Source organism: Leptosomus discolor, chromosome 7, assembly GCF_034619465.1.
Source record: "Leptosomus discolor isolate bLepDis1 chromosome 7, bLepDis1.hap2, whole genome shotgun sequence".
Classification (NCBI taxonomy): Eukaryota; Metazoa; Chordata; class Aves; order Leptosomiformes; family Leptosomidae; genus Leptosomus; species Leptosomus discolor.
The window spans coordinates 806,888-824,259 of NC_141397.1; the positions used below are offsets into that span (position 1 = coordinate 806,888).

A 17,372-nucleotide genomic window follows, 5' to 3' on the forward strand; every position below is an offset into this window, starting at 1 on the left:
TGCCGTAATCCCAGTCCTCGTTTCTGGCCCTCAGAAGGACATTTCTGTTCCTTCCCGGTTCGTGACTATTCACGTGACGCTGAAAGTCGTCAGTCTGCTTTCGAGCGCTGTGGGGGCCAGCCCTGGCATCCTCGCTTGCGCTGCTTCCTGGAACCTGGCAGGAGACTGCCCTTCTCTTTCTTTCCTTTTTGGGGGTTGTTTTGTTGAGTTTGGGGGGTTTTTGCTTTGTTTTTATGTGGTTTTTAGCACCAAGTTTCTGTGCTCCAGCCTCCTCTTTGTTTATTAGTAATCTTTGTGGCCAGATTTCAGAACGTGTGGGGAGTTTCCTTCCTCCTTCACCTTTTTTTTTTTCTTTTTTTTTTTTCCCCATTTGAAATGAATTTTCAGCCAAAGAGATTTAAAATAGAAATGGAAAAACTGATTTCCTGGAATTGCAAAAGTTGGTCCCAGGTGTGGTCTGTTCCTCCGAGTGACACATCACCCAAGGCATTGGTCAAAGGCGCTGGGTTTCTTGCTTCACTGGGGGCGAAGAGCTGCCGCGTGTCTCTCCCGTGGGGTGACACCCGGCAAACGCCGTCCGTTCGTGGACCTGCTGCGCTGATCACAGGAAAAGAATGTTGCTACGGCAAGAAAGCAAACGGGGGTTTTGCGAATTGCTTAACGTGGAGGCGAGGAGGGAGTTGAGTGTGTGAGAGAGCAGAATGGCGCTTCTCGAGTGCCTGCTCTGCTCGGGCAGCCTCGGCTTTGTGAGCACCACTGAGTCACGGCCGGGGCGCAGGGTGACGGAGCCGTTGGCAGGGGCAGTGCGCGTCCTTCAGAGACAGGCTGCTCAGCTTGGAGCTCGCTGTGCGCCTCGCTGGAGACTGATCAGCCGCAGCCTAAGAAAAATACATCGATTTCCTTTCGTTGTGAGAGGAGACGTGGCAAGGCAGAGGGTGTTTGCAGCGAGCAGGAGTTTCGAGTAGGAAAACGTATGTTGGAGGGAGGCACGAGGTAAAGATCGCTCTGTGTCTGCAGCTTGAGGCGCTTTCACGGTTCTTGGCTGCGTGGCGGACCGCGGGTTTGTGCCTTGGGCCGCCCTGGGGCGACGTCTCCCGCACGTGCTGGCGGTAGAAGCCCGCGGGGCCCCGTTTGTCTGAGGATGGGCAGAGCGTTGGGTGACGAAGGACGAACAAATATCGGGGGGGGGGGAAGTTCGGTGAGAAAATGAGTTTCCCCGTGAAGAAGGGCATTTCCCTGGAGTTCCGCGAGCGGCACAGCGCTGCGTGCCGTCGGGTGGCAGGAGCTGTCGGCAGGTGGGGGCTCGCGGTGCCCCGCGCCGTGGTACGGCTGCGCCCCCGAAACCCCGCTCGGGGGGAGAGCTGGGGGTGGTCGTGGCAGGGGGCGACGGGCGGGACGTGAGGCTGCACGGGAGAGCAGCGCGGGGGGCACGTCCGAAGGCGATGCAGGAAGGAGGGTGGGGGCCCCCCGGCTCTGAGGGAGCTGTGTGTGAGCGACTGGCAGGTGGGAAAGGGGTCTGCAGCAGCCCAGGCCTGGCTGGGGTCTGCACTTCAGATTCGGAGCTTTGTGGTGTCGATTCTACCTGAGAGCAGGTGTGGAGATGCGTATTTTCGGTGTGGAGATGCGTATTTTGAATCACAGAACGTCAGGGGTTGGAAGGGACCTCTGGAGATCACCTAGTCCACCCCCCTGCCAGAGCAGGGTCACCCAGAGCAGGTCACCCAGGAACACGACCAGGCGGGTTTTGAATGTCTCCAGAGGAGGAGACTCCAAAAAAGTTTTGAAAAGAGAAAGTGTGACCCTTCTCGTACAGATGGACTTGTGAACGCTCCCTCTCCCCACCGCTTGCCTTGGTGACCCGGGTCCACATTCGCCAAACACAGTTCTCCTCAAACTCAGTCCCTGCTGTTGTCCCAGCCCGGCCCGTCACTTCGAGGCTGGTTTGTCTTGGAAAAGAAACTTCCCTTTTAATCTTGTTTAAGACAGGGTGTCTCTAAGTTTGCTCAGAAATTAGTTCTCTGGCTTTGAGCCGCGTCCGCCACCTCTGCTGCCCGTCCCCAGCAGCGTGCTGTTTGGTTCTGCTCCCGTCGGAACTCTCGTTAGCTTTTGCTGAAAGCGGCTGTGGGTTGTAGTGGTTTTCCCTTCCTCTCTGTACTGGGATCTGGTCACAGAGTGCAGCCTGTGGCGTTCCCTGATCTCCGAATAGGGTTCTGCCTCCTCCCTGGAGCCTTCCAAGAGCGTACGTTTCCGCAGCGTTCCCCAGGGAGCACGCTGCCTGCCGCCGGCATCGCCGCAGGCCTTCAGGACGCAGGTTGCGTGGAAGGCAGGAGTTGTCACAGGCTTTTCCAGGGCCCCAGATGAGGCGTTAGGGATAAAGTTTGTGCTCCTCGTTACGTACCGCTCTCTGTGACTTTCCTTCCCTCCTCTTCGCTCTCCTCCCGGTTTTGCAGCCTGGGGCTCAGGTGAAATGGGGATAAAGGGCTCTGCAAGGTGGGAGGAAATACCAGACTTTCAGAATTGAAACTTCACGTGTGGGGAATGAGCCGTGTTAGAAACCCTAATGTATCGTCTGTACAATGTGAAAAACCCATCTTTTTCCATGAGAAGAAAAAAGTCAGACCTGGCTAAAAGGGCGTCTTGTTCTGTGCTTCGCTTCTTCCAGTCCTGGCGCCGCTGGAAACTGTGATACAGGAGACGATTGACTACACTCGCCAGCGGAAGGTGTTTGGCCAGCCCGTCCTGCACCACCAAGCCGTGGGCTTCCGCCTGGCCGAGCTGGCCACCGAAGTGGAGCTCCTGCGCTCGCTGCTGCACCGCGCCGTCGGTGAGCTCCCGCGCCGGCCTCCCCGGGCGTGCTGCCCGCCGCCCGAAGGACGTCACCGGGCTGCGGGGACACGGGGGGGGTGGTTGCCAGAGAGGCAGGCTGCCATCAGGAGCCCTGCCTTTTTATTTCTCTTCTTTTTCTTTTTTTTTAGCTCTCTATGTGGAAGGCAACGATGTGACAAAATTTGCCTCCATGGCGAAGCTGAAGGCGGGTCGCCTGGCCCGCGAGGTGACCGATAGCTGTCTCCAGTTCTGGGGAGGAATGGGATTCACCAGCGAGGTCCTGGTGAGCCGGTTTTACAGGTGAGCGAGCGAGCGGTGGAAGCTGGCGATGGCTCTGCTGAAGTTTGGCCCCTTCGATGTGCCCCCCTCGAAAAGGGTGCCAGCCCCTCGCCGGTGTGGGCGGTGTCGTCCCGCCGAGCGGCGTGTCGCTGGGGTGGCTGCAAGGGCATCCGTGGCCACTGACTCTGGGGCGAGCTGTGTGAGTGCCGGGACGTCGGCTGGCTGTTCCTGGGCCGAATCCTGGCTCTGCCTCACAGCGGCCTGGTTGGAACTACCCGCAGCTGCAGTGTCAGGGGGAAGAAGTACACCCCACGTTTTCCCTGAGGGTCTGCTGGTACCTGCCAGGGGAAAAAGGAGGAGCCTACCAACAAGTGATTTCTTTTCTCTTTCGTCTTTGCTTGTGGCCTTGATCACAAGAACAGAACTAAACCGAAACAGGAGCTTTCTCCCAAAGCCAGTGAAAATCCGCTTTACCTTTTTCCCCAGCTGTACGTGTGCCTTGGGCTGCTGCGGTGGCCCTTGCCGGGGCAGTCCCCTCCCGCCCCGGGTAGCCACACCAGACGTATGAGAGGTGCAGCTGCTTCCAGCAAGCTGTTCGGTCGTTAAAACACAGCCGGGGCATTTTTGCAAATTAGTGAGAGTCCCTTCAAGTTTTACCATATACTTACAGCAAAATTCTCTCGAAGCCAACAGTTTCCTTGCAGCTGTCAGGAAAATTCTGGCCCTGATGTCTTTTATTCTGTAGAAGGACCAAAATGGAACTTGCATTTTTTTGCAGTAACAGATTTCAGGCCAGCCCCTGTAGGTACGATACCTATTCTCAGAGGCTGGCAAAGTTCGGTAGCGGTTCAGTTAGTTGGAAGAGTTGGTGAGTGTATCTGTGTGAGAGCAGAACGCTTAAAAAAAAAAATCTGTAAAAAGCTTGTTCCTTTTTAGTAGGTTGAGTTACTTTTTCTGGTTTTAATAGCATTTTATGAACAAGAGTGCCGCTGTGGTAAGTCAGAGATCCTCGGCCTTTTCTGCCTTGTGGATTCCTGGAGCTTTCTGGTGCAGGTAGAGGCTGCTGTACGGCGGAGGCTCTCAGCCAGCTGCGGATAAGATGGTTTTTCTGAGTTACTTTCTTCATAGCCTCACTTTTAGCTGCTAGTGGTCCCTCGTGATGCGGCTGTTAACAGCTGCGGCACTCTGAATGAAACGAATCCTTGTTGTGAAGCGCTTGCTGTCCGTGTAGTAGGTGTGCAGATGAACGTGTAGCTCGGGCTTGTCTCTAGATTTCCTGCCAAGTCTGTTATTGCAAACTCAGGGCAGGGCTTTTCTGTGCAGCTTCCAGAGAACACCAGCGCCGTCAACATTTTTTCCTGTGAAGAAATCCAGAGTATTCCCTGTTGGTGTAAACTGTGCCAGCTGGCTAAAGAAACCGATCTTTCTGCGTCTAAACCAAAGAAAAAATGTGGCCAAAGGTGGTGTGATACCTATAAAATTTTCTGTGAATCAGTAAAACTCCATTCTTGAGTAACCGTAAGCTCCAGGGAGGCAGGAGCAGAGAATTACCTAAATAAACAATTACAGGTTCGAGTCAGAATCTTGCCAATCTGTGACGATACGCAGAGCAGCGGCTTTCCTGAAGCCACTCCTCCCGGCGCGGCGGTCCGAGGAGCCGCCCGCGTCCCCGCGGCGGTTGGCAGGTGGCACGAAGCGTCACCGCGCAGCGTGACGTCCAGCCGCGGCCTTGGGCGAGCTCCGTAGCGTCACCCCCGCCGAGCTCCCGAGGAAACGTCCATCCTTGCCGGGCGACGGCTCCTCGGGGCGCCCGGCGGGGTGCGGGTGGGCGCCTGCAGCCCCGGGGAGGCGACCAGCTGGCGCGGCACGAGCTGCCGTCGCGTCTCGGTTGGGTCGGTGGTCCTCAGCTCCGCAGAACCGCGGAGGCTCGCGCCGCGCGGCGCGCTCTGGAAGGCACAACACGGGGGCTCTTTCGCCCCGTAGGTGCCTCTCCCGGGCTGGCACTGTGTCTGTGAACGTCTCGTCTCCAGTCGTAGGGATTGTGGGAAGGAGCGTGGGGTTGCGAAAACAGCTTTTGAGCCCAAACGCCAGAGGGTTTAATAGAACAATGCCAGCCAATATAAAACCCAATAAGAGCGGGCCTTGCCCTGCCAGCAGGCTCTGGAGAAGGAGCGCGCCAGACTGGAGCGGCGTGTGTTTGCTTTGCTCGCCCCTGAATGAAGTTGCCTCGAAGACATCGTGACTGAGGAAAAATCAGTTATTGAACAAACCCACACAATCCGTATGAAACCCCAGGTGGTGAGAGATCAGAGGGAGGAGAGCTGCTTGCAGCAAGCATATCGCAATTTTTCAGATTTCATGAGTTTTAAAAAATTTCAGGTGAAGTGTGTATTTTAACAGTAGTTACCTATGCTTGTTACGGGAAGAACCCGTCTGGCCTTCTTAACAAAGTTTGAGGTTTTTTAATTAAGGTGGTTTCCACGCGCTGAACACTGTGTCCAGCTGCTGCCCGTTCTTACAAGGGACGTTGGACTGCAGGGCTGTGCTGGTTACACTGCTCAGGGGCGCGTTCAGGCTGTAAATTAGAGGGTTCCTGGTCCTTAGACCAACTTTGTTATGTGACAGCCTTCAAATTAGGACAGTCCCAGATTAAAGGGAGCTTGGTTTTTCTCCTTAAAGCAGTGCTCGGTACCTTTCTGAAGGAGGTTAGGTGACGTGGTACCTACCTATGGGAATGGGAAACCTGGTGACACGGAGAGTCCTTATTGTTCCTCTTGCTGCCAAACTAGAAATTATTGATAACCTGGACTGAGTTTGGTGGCTGGGAAGGGCTCCTTGCCCTTCCTCATAAGTGCAGGTACTTAACTCAGCACTGAAATTATTATTTTTTTTTTAATCTGTCAGAGTTTGGATTGCTTTTTAATGTAGTTTACATCTCGATTTGGTTGAATAGAGTAAGTGTTATCTACAGCGGTGCTTCAGGTGCATGAGGTTTCCTCAGTGAGGGGAGACTCTTTACAGGGTCCAGAACAAGGGTCAGGATTCCTCTCTCCCCTCGGGCACACTCCCCCTCTCTAAGGAAAAGAGCATTCAGCCAGCAGCTAGCGGTGGGGTCCCTCAAAGTGCCGGCTGTGCGTGACCGTGCGGCGCGTTGCAGGCTGGTTCCTCACCGTCCTCGGTCCGGGTGAGCCCGTCGCAGAGGGGTGCCCGCCCCGGCGCGGCTGCCGGTAGCGCAGGACCTGCTGCTCTGTCACGGGCGCAGCCCCGAGGCCGCGCAGCAGTCGGGAAGCGAAGTGTTGCTGTGCTGCGTCAGAAGCATTCCAGGAGCAGCCTACCTCGAGCAATAAAATGGTAATATTTACGTATGTTAAAATATTTATGTGCTGTATTAGTAATGCAGCCTTGATAGAATATCGAGTATCAAACCCTGAACTTACGCTAAAAAGCTGATACACAAGTCACTTTACTGTGTCATCTCCCCCAGCTTCCTCACAGAGTTCCTGGCAGGATCGTTAGTCCCGTGGTTTCGTTTTCATACTCTGAAAGCAAGTCGCTCTCCCAGAAGAGGGCTGCCAGATTGAAGTCATTCCGGTCCTTTGTCATCTCAATCCTCTTAAACGAGGTGAAACCTTCTGTCCTGCCTCCCTGGGGCAGAGACTGGCAGTAGTCACCTGCTACCAGGTTCTGTAGGAAATATTGGATACTGTATTGGATGCTGTAGGAAATATGTGGGAAATATTCCTTTTTTTCACCCATAGAGACAAAAGTACCATCAACAGCAACTTTGTAAGGACACGCACCCACAAAACCATACGTGAAAAGCGTTTGTTTTTTTTAAAAGACGTGTTTATATGTGAGCACCCGCCGTGTCAGCCGTGCGCCACCAAAGCCAGATCTCGCCCCCGGCTGTTTACAGCTCCGTGTGAACGCGCCCCGTGTCCAGGACTCCCGCTGCAAGCGGAGGATCGTTACGGGCATCACGGGGGAGTCCTGAGGATTAATTATTTGCTGTCGCCGCAGCGCTGTGATGCTGCGAGACGCTGAGCGCTGGCAGGGCCTGGCTGTGGCTCGGAAAAGCAGACGGCCCCGCAGCACGGAGGGCAGTGACCTCCCGTGGTCCGGCCCTGCTGCCCGGAGGACGCTGGGGAGCCCTCAGGTTCTGGGACTAAGCAGAGGTAGCCCAGCAGAACTGGTTCAGTGCTGTGGGGTGGGTTGGTTGGGTTTTTTTAATTTTCCCCAAAGGGGAAAAGGAATTTGTGAAGAAAAGGGCTTATGGTCGCAGTGGTCTGCAGCGTGGCTAGCACAGGGGGCTTCGGCTGTCCTGGTGGGGCGGCTCTGGGGTGCCAGGGGCAGTTTCTAAATGAGTACAATCAGAAATATCAAATCAAAAGGAAACAAGCTCGGAGCAGCCGTTCTCTTTTAAAACAGGGGCTTTACATGCCCTCTACTACTAGACTGTGATACTAGAGTGTAACACCCCATAACACCGCTACGGACCGTGCCAGCTCTCGCAGAGCCGTGGGGAGACCAGGGTGGTGGTTGGTGAAAAGCTGGAGCGAACACGGTGCCTCCCCCGTGCCGCCCTGCAGCACCTCACGGGCTGACCAATGGACGCTCGCTTGACCACGCAGAGTTCAGGGCCGCGACGCTTTTTGCTGCTGGCCCTCCAGGAGCTCCCCCAAATCCGGCGACGGGCTGAGGCCCCGGCGGCTTTGCAGAGGAGCTGGGGGTGTTGCGGGTGGTATCACGGAGGGGCGGTGGGTGAGGGGTTGGGCACGGCCAGGGGACGGGAGCAGGTGACCCCGAGAAGAGCCTGGGATGCTTTCTGTCCCAGTCCGCAGTCGGGAGACCTGAACTGGTCTGCAGGAGGGCAGCTGCAGGTCTGGCCGGGCTTCAGCGGGGCGGCTGTGCGCTAGGAGAGGCTGTCGCTCACTTTGAGGTGAAAATACGCTGTTACGCTGAGTTAAGGTTATTTTTGAAAGAATCTGAAACTCGGATGTGGCAAATGGTTATCTTAAGCCTTTTGGGTTTGCATTAGCGACCCCCCCGGAGCACAGCGGGGTGTCTGCGCTGCTGACAACTCGTCTGTCCCCAGGCGTGTCCTGCTGTAACCGCGGGGTTTCCACGGCGTAGGAGCAGCTCCGTAATCGCGTAGAACGACTACGGGGTGGGCACAGCTCTGGGCTCGTGCCGTCCGCGCAGCACGCGGGTGTTTAAATCGGCTCTTTGTTTCCACAGAGACTTGAGGTTGGTGTCGATAGGCGGTGGCACAGATGAGACCATGCTCTCCATCATATGCAAGTACATGGAAATGCTGCCAGGCAAGTGACGTGCCCCCGCTCTTCCTCGAAGGTGAAGCAGGAGCAGGGCTTGCCCGACGCGCCGAAGGGAACGGCCCGGACACGCTTCGAGGGTAAAATGAGTGGAAAACGTAACAGTAATTCTGCCACCGAACGCTCGTCCAGGTCTCCGGCCGTCACCGCTCTGTGCTCTCCAGCGTCACGTTCCTGTTGATACGAAGCAGTCTGAAAGCGTGGGGCCTCCTGCAAGGTGGTTTTCCATTTTTTCAGTGGGTTACTGCTTTGGGAAGGCTGGTGATCCCCACTGAGCACCCGCAAAAAAAAGGTAACCTTCAATCAAGGCATATCTGTCTACATTTCAGAGCACCAAGGCTGCCAATTAAGAAACAGAACTTCCCTCGGGCTAGGCTGTGGTGTCACTAGCAGCCTCATCCCATTTCGGTCTAGCTTTGCTTTCAGGGTCAGGGGTTAAGGCACAAATTCTTCCCTGCCGTGTTCAGACGCTGGCGCAGAGACTTTGCTCTCCATTACAAGAACCTTCCCCATCTTTAGCCAGTGATCATCCAAATGAGCTCTGTCATCTCTGCCGAGCGCGCAGTGACTTGCACGGGTGTTGGTGGCGGGAGCGGGGCTGGCTGTGATTTGTAGAATTCTACAAACAACGGTTTAATTGTAGCTGAAGCTTTTGGAGGCCTGACCTGCAGCAGCAAGGTATCGTGGTTTGTGCGTAATTAAAGAAAAATCTTTTAAACAAACATGTTGATACGAAAATTGTGTGTAATTACTTAACCTCTTCCTAAAGCAGCCCTTCAAGCCAGGAGAGACGGCCTGTACTATTGCAGGAGAAAAAGCTTCCGTGGGATTGGCCTTGTAATCATCAACTGGAGGTGCTGGTTTGTTGATTAGGATTTTCTATGGAATCGCCACAATACGGTGAGGTTAACAGGTTGATAGTTAAAAGAGGGTATGTCCTCCCACCTGGAACTACCTGTATGGTTGCTAGAGAGAGTCTGTTACATTAAACTGAGAAACACAATATATAAACGTTGTGTAGAAGATTTCCAGACCAAGAATAATCATAACTGCGCTATTCTTGTGTAACTGCAACTTGGCAGAAGTACAATTAACGCTGCGGGTGTTTTTCTGCCGTACCCACTGTACAGTGTGTTTTCTTCTACAAGGCCTTACCGGAGCATCCCGACACCTCGCGGCCTGTCTGTGAATTTTAGGTCCTGTCAGAGCAATGCTTCCCTCCCAGAAAATGACTGTAAAGCCCGGGCAGATGCACATGAGGAAAATGCTGTGGCTGCAATGCACGGTTCCCCTTCCCCAGCGAAACAGCCTCAAGCACTTTCACCTTCACCTGTCACCTCTCGCTTTGTGGAAAAAGCCCTCATCTGTTTTCTAACGAACATACAGAGGGGGAAGGTTGGCTGGGGGCTTCCTGCAGTCCTTGTGCTTAAGCTTTCGCCCCACTTCCCACCCTGGCTGCATGATGGAAAACCTGACAACTCTCCCTAAAGAAATGCAGAAAGGCAGGGACAGGCTTCGGATTCCCCCCAGTTCATGTCCCCTCACTCCTCTGCACCACTGGGGGACCGGGGAGGAAGGCAGACAACCTCGGTGCTGTTCTGCATGAATTACCTTTTAATCTGGTTTGATGTTTTAAACGAAAATCCTGTTGGTTTATGCATGATCTGGAGGATGGGTAAAAGAATTTCACCGGTCCGTGCTCTGTCAGGGCAGAGGGGACGCCCTTGCGTGCTCTGCAGAGCGAAGGCAGGAGCTGTACCGGCCGTAGGAGGGGCTGCAGCCACCCAGTCCCCGCTTTGTGGGGGGTGGTTAAACCCCCGCCCGCTCACGGGTACGGCAGGTCTGTGGCTGGAAACAGTGAGCGTCTCGAAACTGGTCACGCTCCGTGTTTAGGAGCCAGAAAGGTGTTTCTAGAGGCTGCCCGGCCCTCGAGGAGCAGGGCTGTCACACGGGGACGGCAGTCACTGCCACCTCACTGCGTGCCCTCGCACCCCACCGCCTCATCAAAACCAAACGGGCATCAGCCTGGGGTGGCTAACGGCACCCTGGGGGCCACCTCTGGGAACTCACCAGCCCGGCCGCCCCCACGTGAGGACAATCGATGCATCACCGTGGCGCGAGCGCTCGGCTGCCGGTTGTAGAAGTGTTGGAGACCTCCTGACAGGCAGAGCGCAAAGCAGCCGGAAATGGGGGGCTTCCCCGGGTGTTGGGTGGTGGCTCCGTGACTGACGTGTCGCAGTCCCCTTGCCGGGGAAATCTGACGTGACAGGAACGTAGCGCGCGCACCTCCCTCCCCTCTGTTACCCCTCGCCGCAGCCCCCTCCCACACCCCCCGCAGGAAAGGCTGGGCACAAACGACAGCAGCGGGGACGCGCCAGGCACTTTATTGGTCCGTTCGTCGGCGGGCACTGATGGCAACACCCGGTACAGCATCGACACAAAAGTTCTTTCAGAAATCACAGGTACAACTGCAGCATCTGGGAAACTTGAGTTTTGGAATGGTGAACTCGGCAGCGTGGTGGCTTCAGCTATGAGGAACGCTCTGGTGAGCCCAGGCTTGGCCTGCCAGCTAAAACCCCTCCCCGGCTGCCTCGGAACCCGCTTCAGGGCAGAACGCGCGGCCCTCCCGCAGGGCAGGTTCACAGACAGGCAGTAACCAGGTCCCGGTAACCGTCCAGTGATTCAACCGCATCATCAAGTTTTAGGTACTTTAAGTATAAAGAAATCCTTTGCGCTGTGGCCGTGTTGTTGATCCCAATGATCAAAGGCACCTGCCTAAAAGCAGATGCGCACGCGTGTTTTGTCATGTTTAAATTTAAAAAAAAAATCCAGTTTTAAGTAATTTCTCCCCAAACACACGGTTTAAGCTACTTGAACACAGATACTATCAGACCCAGCCACAGAAACCACTCCTGGGGTACCGCTGTTACAGCTGTTTGCTTCAGGCCAGCCTTGTAAAAATCCACAGATAAACAGATCTGGAAAGATCCACGTATTCCTCGTGCTTGTGCAGCCGGGGAGCGCCCGAAGCTGGAGCTCTAATGTAGAGCACGGCCCAGAACGAAAAGCAGAACGAGAGAAAGCCTTGGTGTTCTGCAGTTCCTTCTTGCCCAAACCACCACTGGTTTCTGTATTTTTAAAATCAATTCTAAAAACAGTTTGCCCTGAAAAAGTAACCTGCTGCACTCACAGTTTCTGCGTATTTACAAATGATCCCCCCAAAACAGAGGATGACGGGAAAAATTCTGATACATTAAGAAATCTGTCTATAACATCGCATTAAGAGTTAATGCAATTTACAGCAATTTCACTGTGTTTTATCCACAGAGCCGCCCCCTTTAGGTCAGCGTCCTCCCTAAGACTGCTCTGTAGGTGAAATTACACCATTTAACCCAAAGGTAACGTGCATCACCTCAGTTTAATAATCCAGTATACTACAAAAAACACAAACAACGCAAAGAGCATCATGTAGCAGAGCAGCTTTGTCTGGCTTCCTCTGGAGAGCATCCTCAGCCTGCCCATAGTCGCGCCCAGGAGTCCACCCGCAGAGTCAAAGTCAGTATCCTGCAGTTAAAACACCAGAACAACGAAAACTGTGTGACTCTGAGGAAAAAAGGTTACCCCTAACACTTGCTAAGTGTAGTTTTTCCTGTTCAATTTTTCCAGAACTAAAATTATTTGAGGCAGTTTCTGAAAATTAACCTGGAAAATCTTTTGCCCACTTATCCAGAGGTATTTTTTTTCCCCAAGCCAAAGCAAAAACCAGGCACTTCTGCATTCCCCATGTTTTGCTTCCCTCTCCTGCTGTTAAACCCCAGTAAGTTCCATAATCCCGTACCTCTGCTAACAACCCACAGCAGGGGCTGAGCGCCGGGAGCCTTGGAAGCACCACACCCACCCGCCCGCCCTGCTGCCCCCCGGTCATGCTCTGAGGCAGCCGAAAGCTCACGGCGGCACGAGGAGCGCTCTGCACGAGTCCTGCCCCGTCTGACAGGCAGTCAGTGACAGCGGACTTACCATTTCCGATAGCATCTTATTTTGGTTTTTAACTTCTGTTCCGATTTCAATGGAAAGCTATTAAAAAAGAAACAAACCCAGAGAGCGTTAACGGTGAGCAGTGGGTTATAGGCAGGTGAGAGGAACCGGCCCAACCCGCACGACACAGCCAGCGCTCCCCAGGTACAGTGTGGGCGCAGCACGGGGCACGTCCACGCACGGAACAGCAGCACCGAGCTCCTCAGGGACCCTCAGGGACCCCGGTGCCTGCCACCCGAGCGGGCGGGCAGCCCCAGAAGGTGCTCGCTGCGCCTCCCCCCCTTTTCCAGAGAACAACTCCTGAGGATTAGCACGAGGGCTGTCAAAAATCCACAGCCCAGTCGTGTCGAGGTGGCGATGACCCACGTCCCGGAGCAGCTGCTGATGCTGGGGGGCGGAGGACCGTGTGGCAGGAGTCAGGTCTACAGAGGAGTGACTGGGCATGCTGGCTGATGGTAGGGCTGGCTTGGGTTTGTAATGGGTTGGCATGGCAAGGGTTTGGTAGCGGGGGGGCTCCAGGGGTGGCTTCTGTGAGAACCTGCTGGAAGTTTCCCCCGTGTCTGATACAGCTGGCTCCAGGATGGACCCACCGGTGGCCGAGGCCGAGCCCACGAGCGACAGTGGCAGCACCTTGGGGAGAACGTGTTGAAGGAGGAGACAAAAAGTGACCGTGCAGGAGCCATTGGAGCCAGAGAGGAGTGAGAACGTGTGAGAGCAGTGGCCCTGCAGCCACCAAGGTCAGCAAAGAGGGGCAGGGGGTGCTCCAGGTGCAGAGATTCCCCTGCAGCCCACGGTGAGGCAGGCTGTGCCCCTGCAGCCCGCGGAGGACCCCACGCTGGAGCAGGGGGATGCCCAAAGGAGGCTGTGACAGGACCCATGGCCCCACAGAAAGAGGAGCCCAGGCTGGAGCAGGTCTGCTGGCAGCACTTGTGACCCCGTGGGGGACCCACGCTGGAGCAGTTCATGAAGAACCACAGCCTGTGGGAAGGACTCACGCGGGAGAAGTTCATGGAGGACTGTCTCCCATGGGACAGACCCCACACTGGAGCAGGGGAAGGGTGTGAGGAGCCCTCCCCCTGAGGAGGAAGGAGCAGCAGAGATGTGTGATGAACTGACCCCAAGCCCCATTTGCCGTCCCCCTACACTGCTGGGGGGCAGGAAGGAGAGGAACTGGGAGGGAAGAAGGGAGGGGTGTGGGGAAGGTGTTTTAAGGTTTGGTTTTATTTCTCATTACCCTTCTCTGATTTGATTGGCAATAAATGAAATTCATTTTCTCAAGTTGGGTCTGTTTTGCCCGTGACAGTAACTGCTGAGTGCTCTCCCTGTCCTTGTCTCGACCCACGGGCCTTTCATGGCATCTCCTCTGCCCCATCCAGCTGAGGAGGGCAGTGACAGAGCGGCTTTGGTGGGCACCTGGTGTCCAGCCAGGGCCAACCCACCCCAGAATTAACGTTATTTTTTAAACTCTGTCCACTGGCCCGTACAATTCCGTTCAACAAGGGGGGTGACACCAATCTAACTCAGGACTTACCGATTTAATGGCGCTGACTTTTGTCCGCAGACTTTCTGTTAACCGGTCGTTTTCCTCCTCGTAGACGCTGTACCCGCTGTTGGCGTAGCCGTGGTGACCCGCGGGTGCTCCCTCGCCTACGGACACACGGACAGAGCGCAGCCCTGGAGCAGCGCCCGCCCCTCCCGGCAGAGCGCGCCTCCCGCTGAAAGGCGGTTCCTTCCCGGCACCCTGGGCAGCCGGGAGGAGGCGCCGCGTCTGCCCGAGACAGAGACTGGGCCCCTCTCCAACGAGCAGGTTACCCCTCGCTACGCAGATCCCAGAAGGGAACGCGGGGGACGACTGTGATCCAACACGATCCAGCTTCGCCCCAGGTACTGTTTTCCGATGACTCCCATGGAAATCAGCCCCGCGGAGACGGGAAGGGAGCACCGAGGCCGCCGCGCAGAGCGGCACACCTCACTGAAAACGGGGACGTGGGGACCGTTCTCCACCAAAGACAAGTACCACCTGCTCGCACACCTGAAGGAGAGGTCGCCCTGATCCCCACACGCCTTTCCCTACGAACAGGAGCCGAGACCGGGAGCCAGGCCGCTGAGCGGAACGCTGCCATCTCCGTCACCATCTCTGTCCCCGCTCCCGCCCTTGCCTGTCGCGTGACGGAGCGTCAGGACTGCTGCCCAGACGAGGGGCAGAAGGCAGCAACAGCCCCTCCGCCCCTCACACTCGCTTCCTCCAGCCTCGGAGAAGATCTCCGGCAGACCGCAGCCAGACAGCAGCGTGGGCACGGGGGAAGTAAAGCCGCGTCCAGCCTAGACCAAAACCAGCCTCAGACCTCAAACGCAAGGTCTGAAACCACAGAGTCCCAGACTGAGGGGGGCGAACAGGCAAGAACTGCCGCAGGCTTCGTGGTAAGGATCCTACTGGATTAGTTCCACAATCCAGTTGTGCCATTACTCAATGGTCATACGGGCCGTCCGAATGCCACACTAGTGTTGGCTGAACGCCTTTGGCTAATTCCCCTTCAGCGCACTTCAGAGACCTCTGCGTTCAGGTGCCTGCCTTCTTTTTGAGGAAGACACAGAGGAGACACGCCAGCCACCCTCACAGATGAAGCTCCGACTCAAACAGCTTCACCGTGTGCTCGGCACACGCAACGTTAAGATTTTAGAAGAGTTACCTGCTGCTTTGACAAGTGGCATCACTTGACATTAACCCATAAAGCCCTTCTTTAAAAAATCTTAAGTAACGACAGATCTTAAGTTTGTCCTGTGAACGGCTTTAATGTTATTCTGTGAGTCGAGCTAATGACCAGTTCTCAACGAGACGGGGTGAAACGTGCGTCTCCATCACAGTGAGAGCCAAGAAGCTTCTTCCCCCACCGAAATCAAGAGCACCAGGGCCGAATGCAGAGAGCCGATTCCAATGGCGCCATTTGGAGAGCCGGGGCTGTTCTCACGGGCTCTGCTTCTACACGGGCAGCCAGCCTCGGTGCTCCGACCGACCGACCGACCGCGGGGTTTGGAGGAGGTTGGTACGCGAACGTACCGCGGCGCCTCGGGCCAAAACGCCGTCGCTGGGATTCGCACGCGGGCTGCGAGGGGGCTGATGTGAACCACCGCCCCGAAGCTTCTGCCCGGGCACAGCCGCCCCTGCAGAGGTAGCGGAGCGGGCGGAGGCCGGGCCGCAGCTGCTGACGGGAGGGACGCGACTGCAGCACGGCAGCTCCGCGGGCCGTCTCGCCTCGCCGCTCCTCGACACGCAACGTGGGCACCACCACGACACCATCGCGGGCTAAAAGAGGCGCCAGGTAGCTGGTGCCCACCGCAGAGGTGCTGGTGCCCACCTTCTGTCTCCAGCCTACTAAATACAGCGCAACTCTGGGCTGACAGGCGAAACACCAAGGAAAAGAGCAAGTTTTACTGCAGCGGATGACAGACCTTCCAGCAGGTTTTTTAAGGGGTTGTTTCAGGATGCTCCTGGAGACCCTGCCTGCCAGAGACGCGCTAAAGGCAGATGTGCTCTTCGCCCTGCGCTCCCTCCATAAACAGCCAACGCTTCCTTTCTCAGACACAGCTTCAGTCCAACCCCCAGGTCACCGTTAGCCTGACAAAGAAAGGGCCGAGGACAGAAGCGCTGCCAAGTGCCCACCTCTTGATGACAAACATCCCAACGCCTCTCTTGGCCTTGGGGATCCAAGACTTGTTTTATCTTGTGCAAACACTATCACACAACACAGATCAAAAGCATGGACGTACACCCAGGGCGGTGTTACCGACGCACCTGCTTTAGCCACATTCATCACCCCCTGAGTACTCACTCTCTGGGATGAAGTACCAGAGCCCAGTCATAAACTTCCAGGGCGTGAGCGTCCCCGGAGCTTTACAGCGAGGCCAGAGCTCTCCAGAACGTGACACGGGAGCTCAAAGATTCTTGAAGAAACGGGGCCTGGGCTCCTGCAGACGCTCCACGGGAGCTCTGTGGAGACTTTGGCCTCGCACCAGATCATGTTTGCAATAAACTGACAACAGCCGGGTTTGGGTTTTCCCCCCAAACGCAGCAGGAAGACATGCAGAAGTTCTACAATTAAAAAACAGCCGAGGATTTGGAAAGCACTTGGCTGCACTGCCCGCCCACGGGAAGAACCACGGCTGCGTTAGCGCCCTTCAGAACACGACTGACTACGAGTCCCAGTGCTGCTCCCCAAACCCAGCCGGAGAGAAGACGCAGCCAGGGGCGGGGGTAACGCCTCCCCCCGCGCCGAGCCCCCGGGCCCTGCAGCCAGCCCGCCGCGGCACAGCCCCCCAAGCCCCCACCCGGGGACAGGCCCGGCCCGGCCCGGCCCGGCCGGCTCCGGCGGCCGCTCCCACAGGCCCGGGCACAGCCGAGCTCCCCACCCCGCTCCCTTCAACCCGCCAGCACCGCCGAGGGCGGCCGAGCCGCCGCTGCCCCGCCCGGCTGTGGCGGCCCGGCTGTGGCGGCCCGGCTGTGGCGGCCCGGCTGCAGGCCCCGCCGCCGGGGACCGCCGCGCTTACCCAGCCCCGCGCGCCTCATGGCTGCGCCCGCAGCCGCCGAGGGCGAAGCGGAAGGAGGACGGGAGCGGCTCCCACGGCGCCGCAGGGAAGCGGAGCGGCGGCGGCGGCGGCCCCGGCTGCGATCGCGGCGGCGGCTCGGCCGACCGGCGCCTTCCGCCGCTGAGCGCCACGACAGCGCCGCGCGGGCCGCCGGGAGCGGCGGGGCGGGGCGGGGCCGCGCGGGGGCTGCTGGGAGCTGTAGTTCCGCGGCGGGGCGGGGCGGGGCGGTGCTGAGGAGAGGGGAGCGCGGGGCGGCGCTGGGGGGAAAGCAGGGTCTGTTCCACCGTGACCCCACTTTTTTAGATTTATTAGCAG

At 56.7% G+C, this 17,372-nt stretch overlaps 2 protein-coding genes across 2 annotated transcripts in view; one reads left to right on the forward strand and one right to left on the reverse strand.

Annotated features, from left to right (window-relative positions):
* Nucleotides 1-8,434, forward strand: part of LOC104344909 (putative acyl-CoA dehydrogenase 6) — a 77,859-nt gene extending 69,425 nt beyond the window's left edge. The window contains exons 7-9 of the mRNA XM_086468419.1: nucleotides 2,663-2,824; nucleotides 2,976-3,126; nucleotides 8,344-8,434. Of these exons, the coding sequence (XP_086324545.1) occupies nucleotides 2,663-2,824; nucleotides 2,976-3,126; nucleotides 8,344-8,434 (404 nt within the window). The remainder of the gene's footprint in view (nucleotides 1-2,662; nucleotides 2,825-2,975; nucleotides 3,127-8,343) is intronic.
* Nucleotides 8,435-10,806: 2,372 nt separating this feature from the next.
* Nucleotides 10,807-17,040, reverse strand: BET1 (Bet1 golgi vesicular membrane trafficking protein). The gene is made up of 4 exons (XM_086467848.1): nucleotides 17,019-17,040; nucleotides 14,005-14,120; nucleotides 12,456-12,512; nucleotides 10,807-12,002 (listed from the first exon to the last, which is right to left on the reverse strand). Exons 1-4 carry the CDS (start codon nucleotides 17,035-17,037, stop codon nucleotides 11,847-11,849), a joined length of 348 nt encoding a protein of 115 aa, XP_086323974.1. The 5' UTR covers nucleotides 17,038-17,040; the 3' UTR covers nucleotides 10,807-11,846.
* Nucleotides 17,041-17,372: the final 332 nt, after the last annotated feature.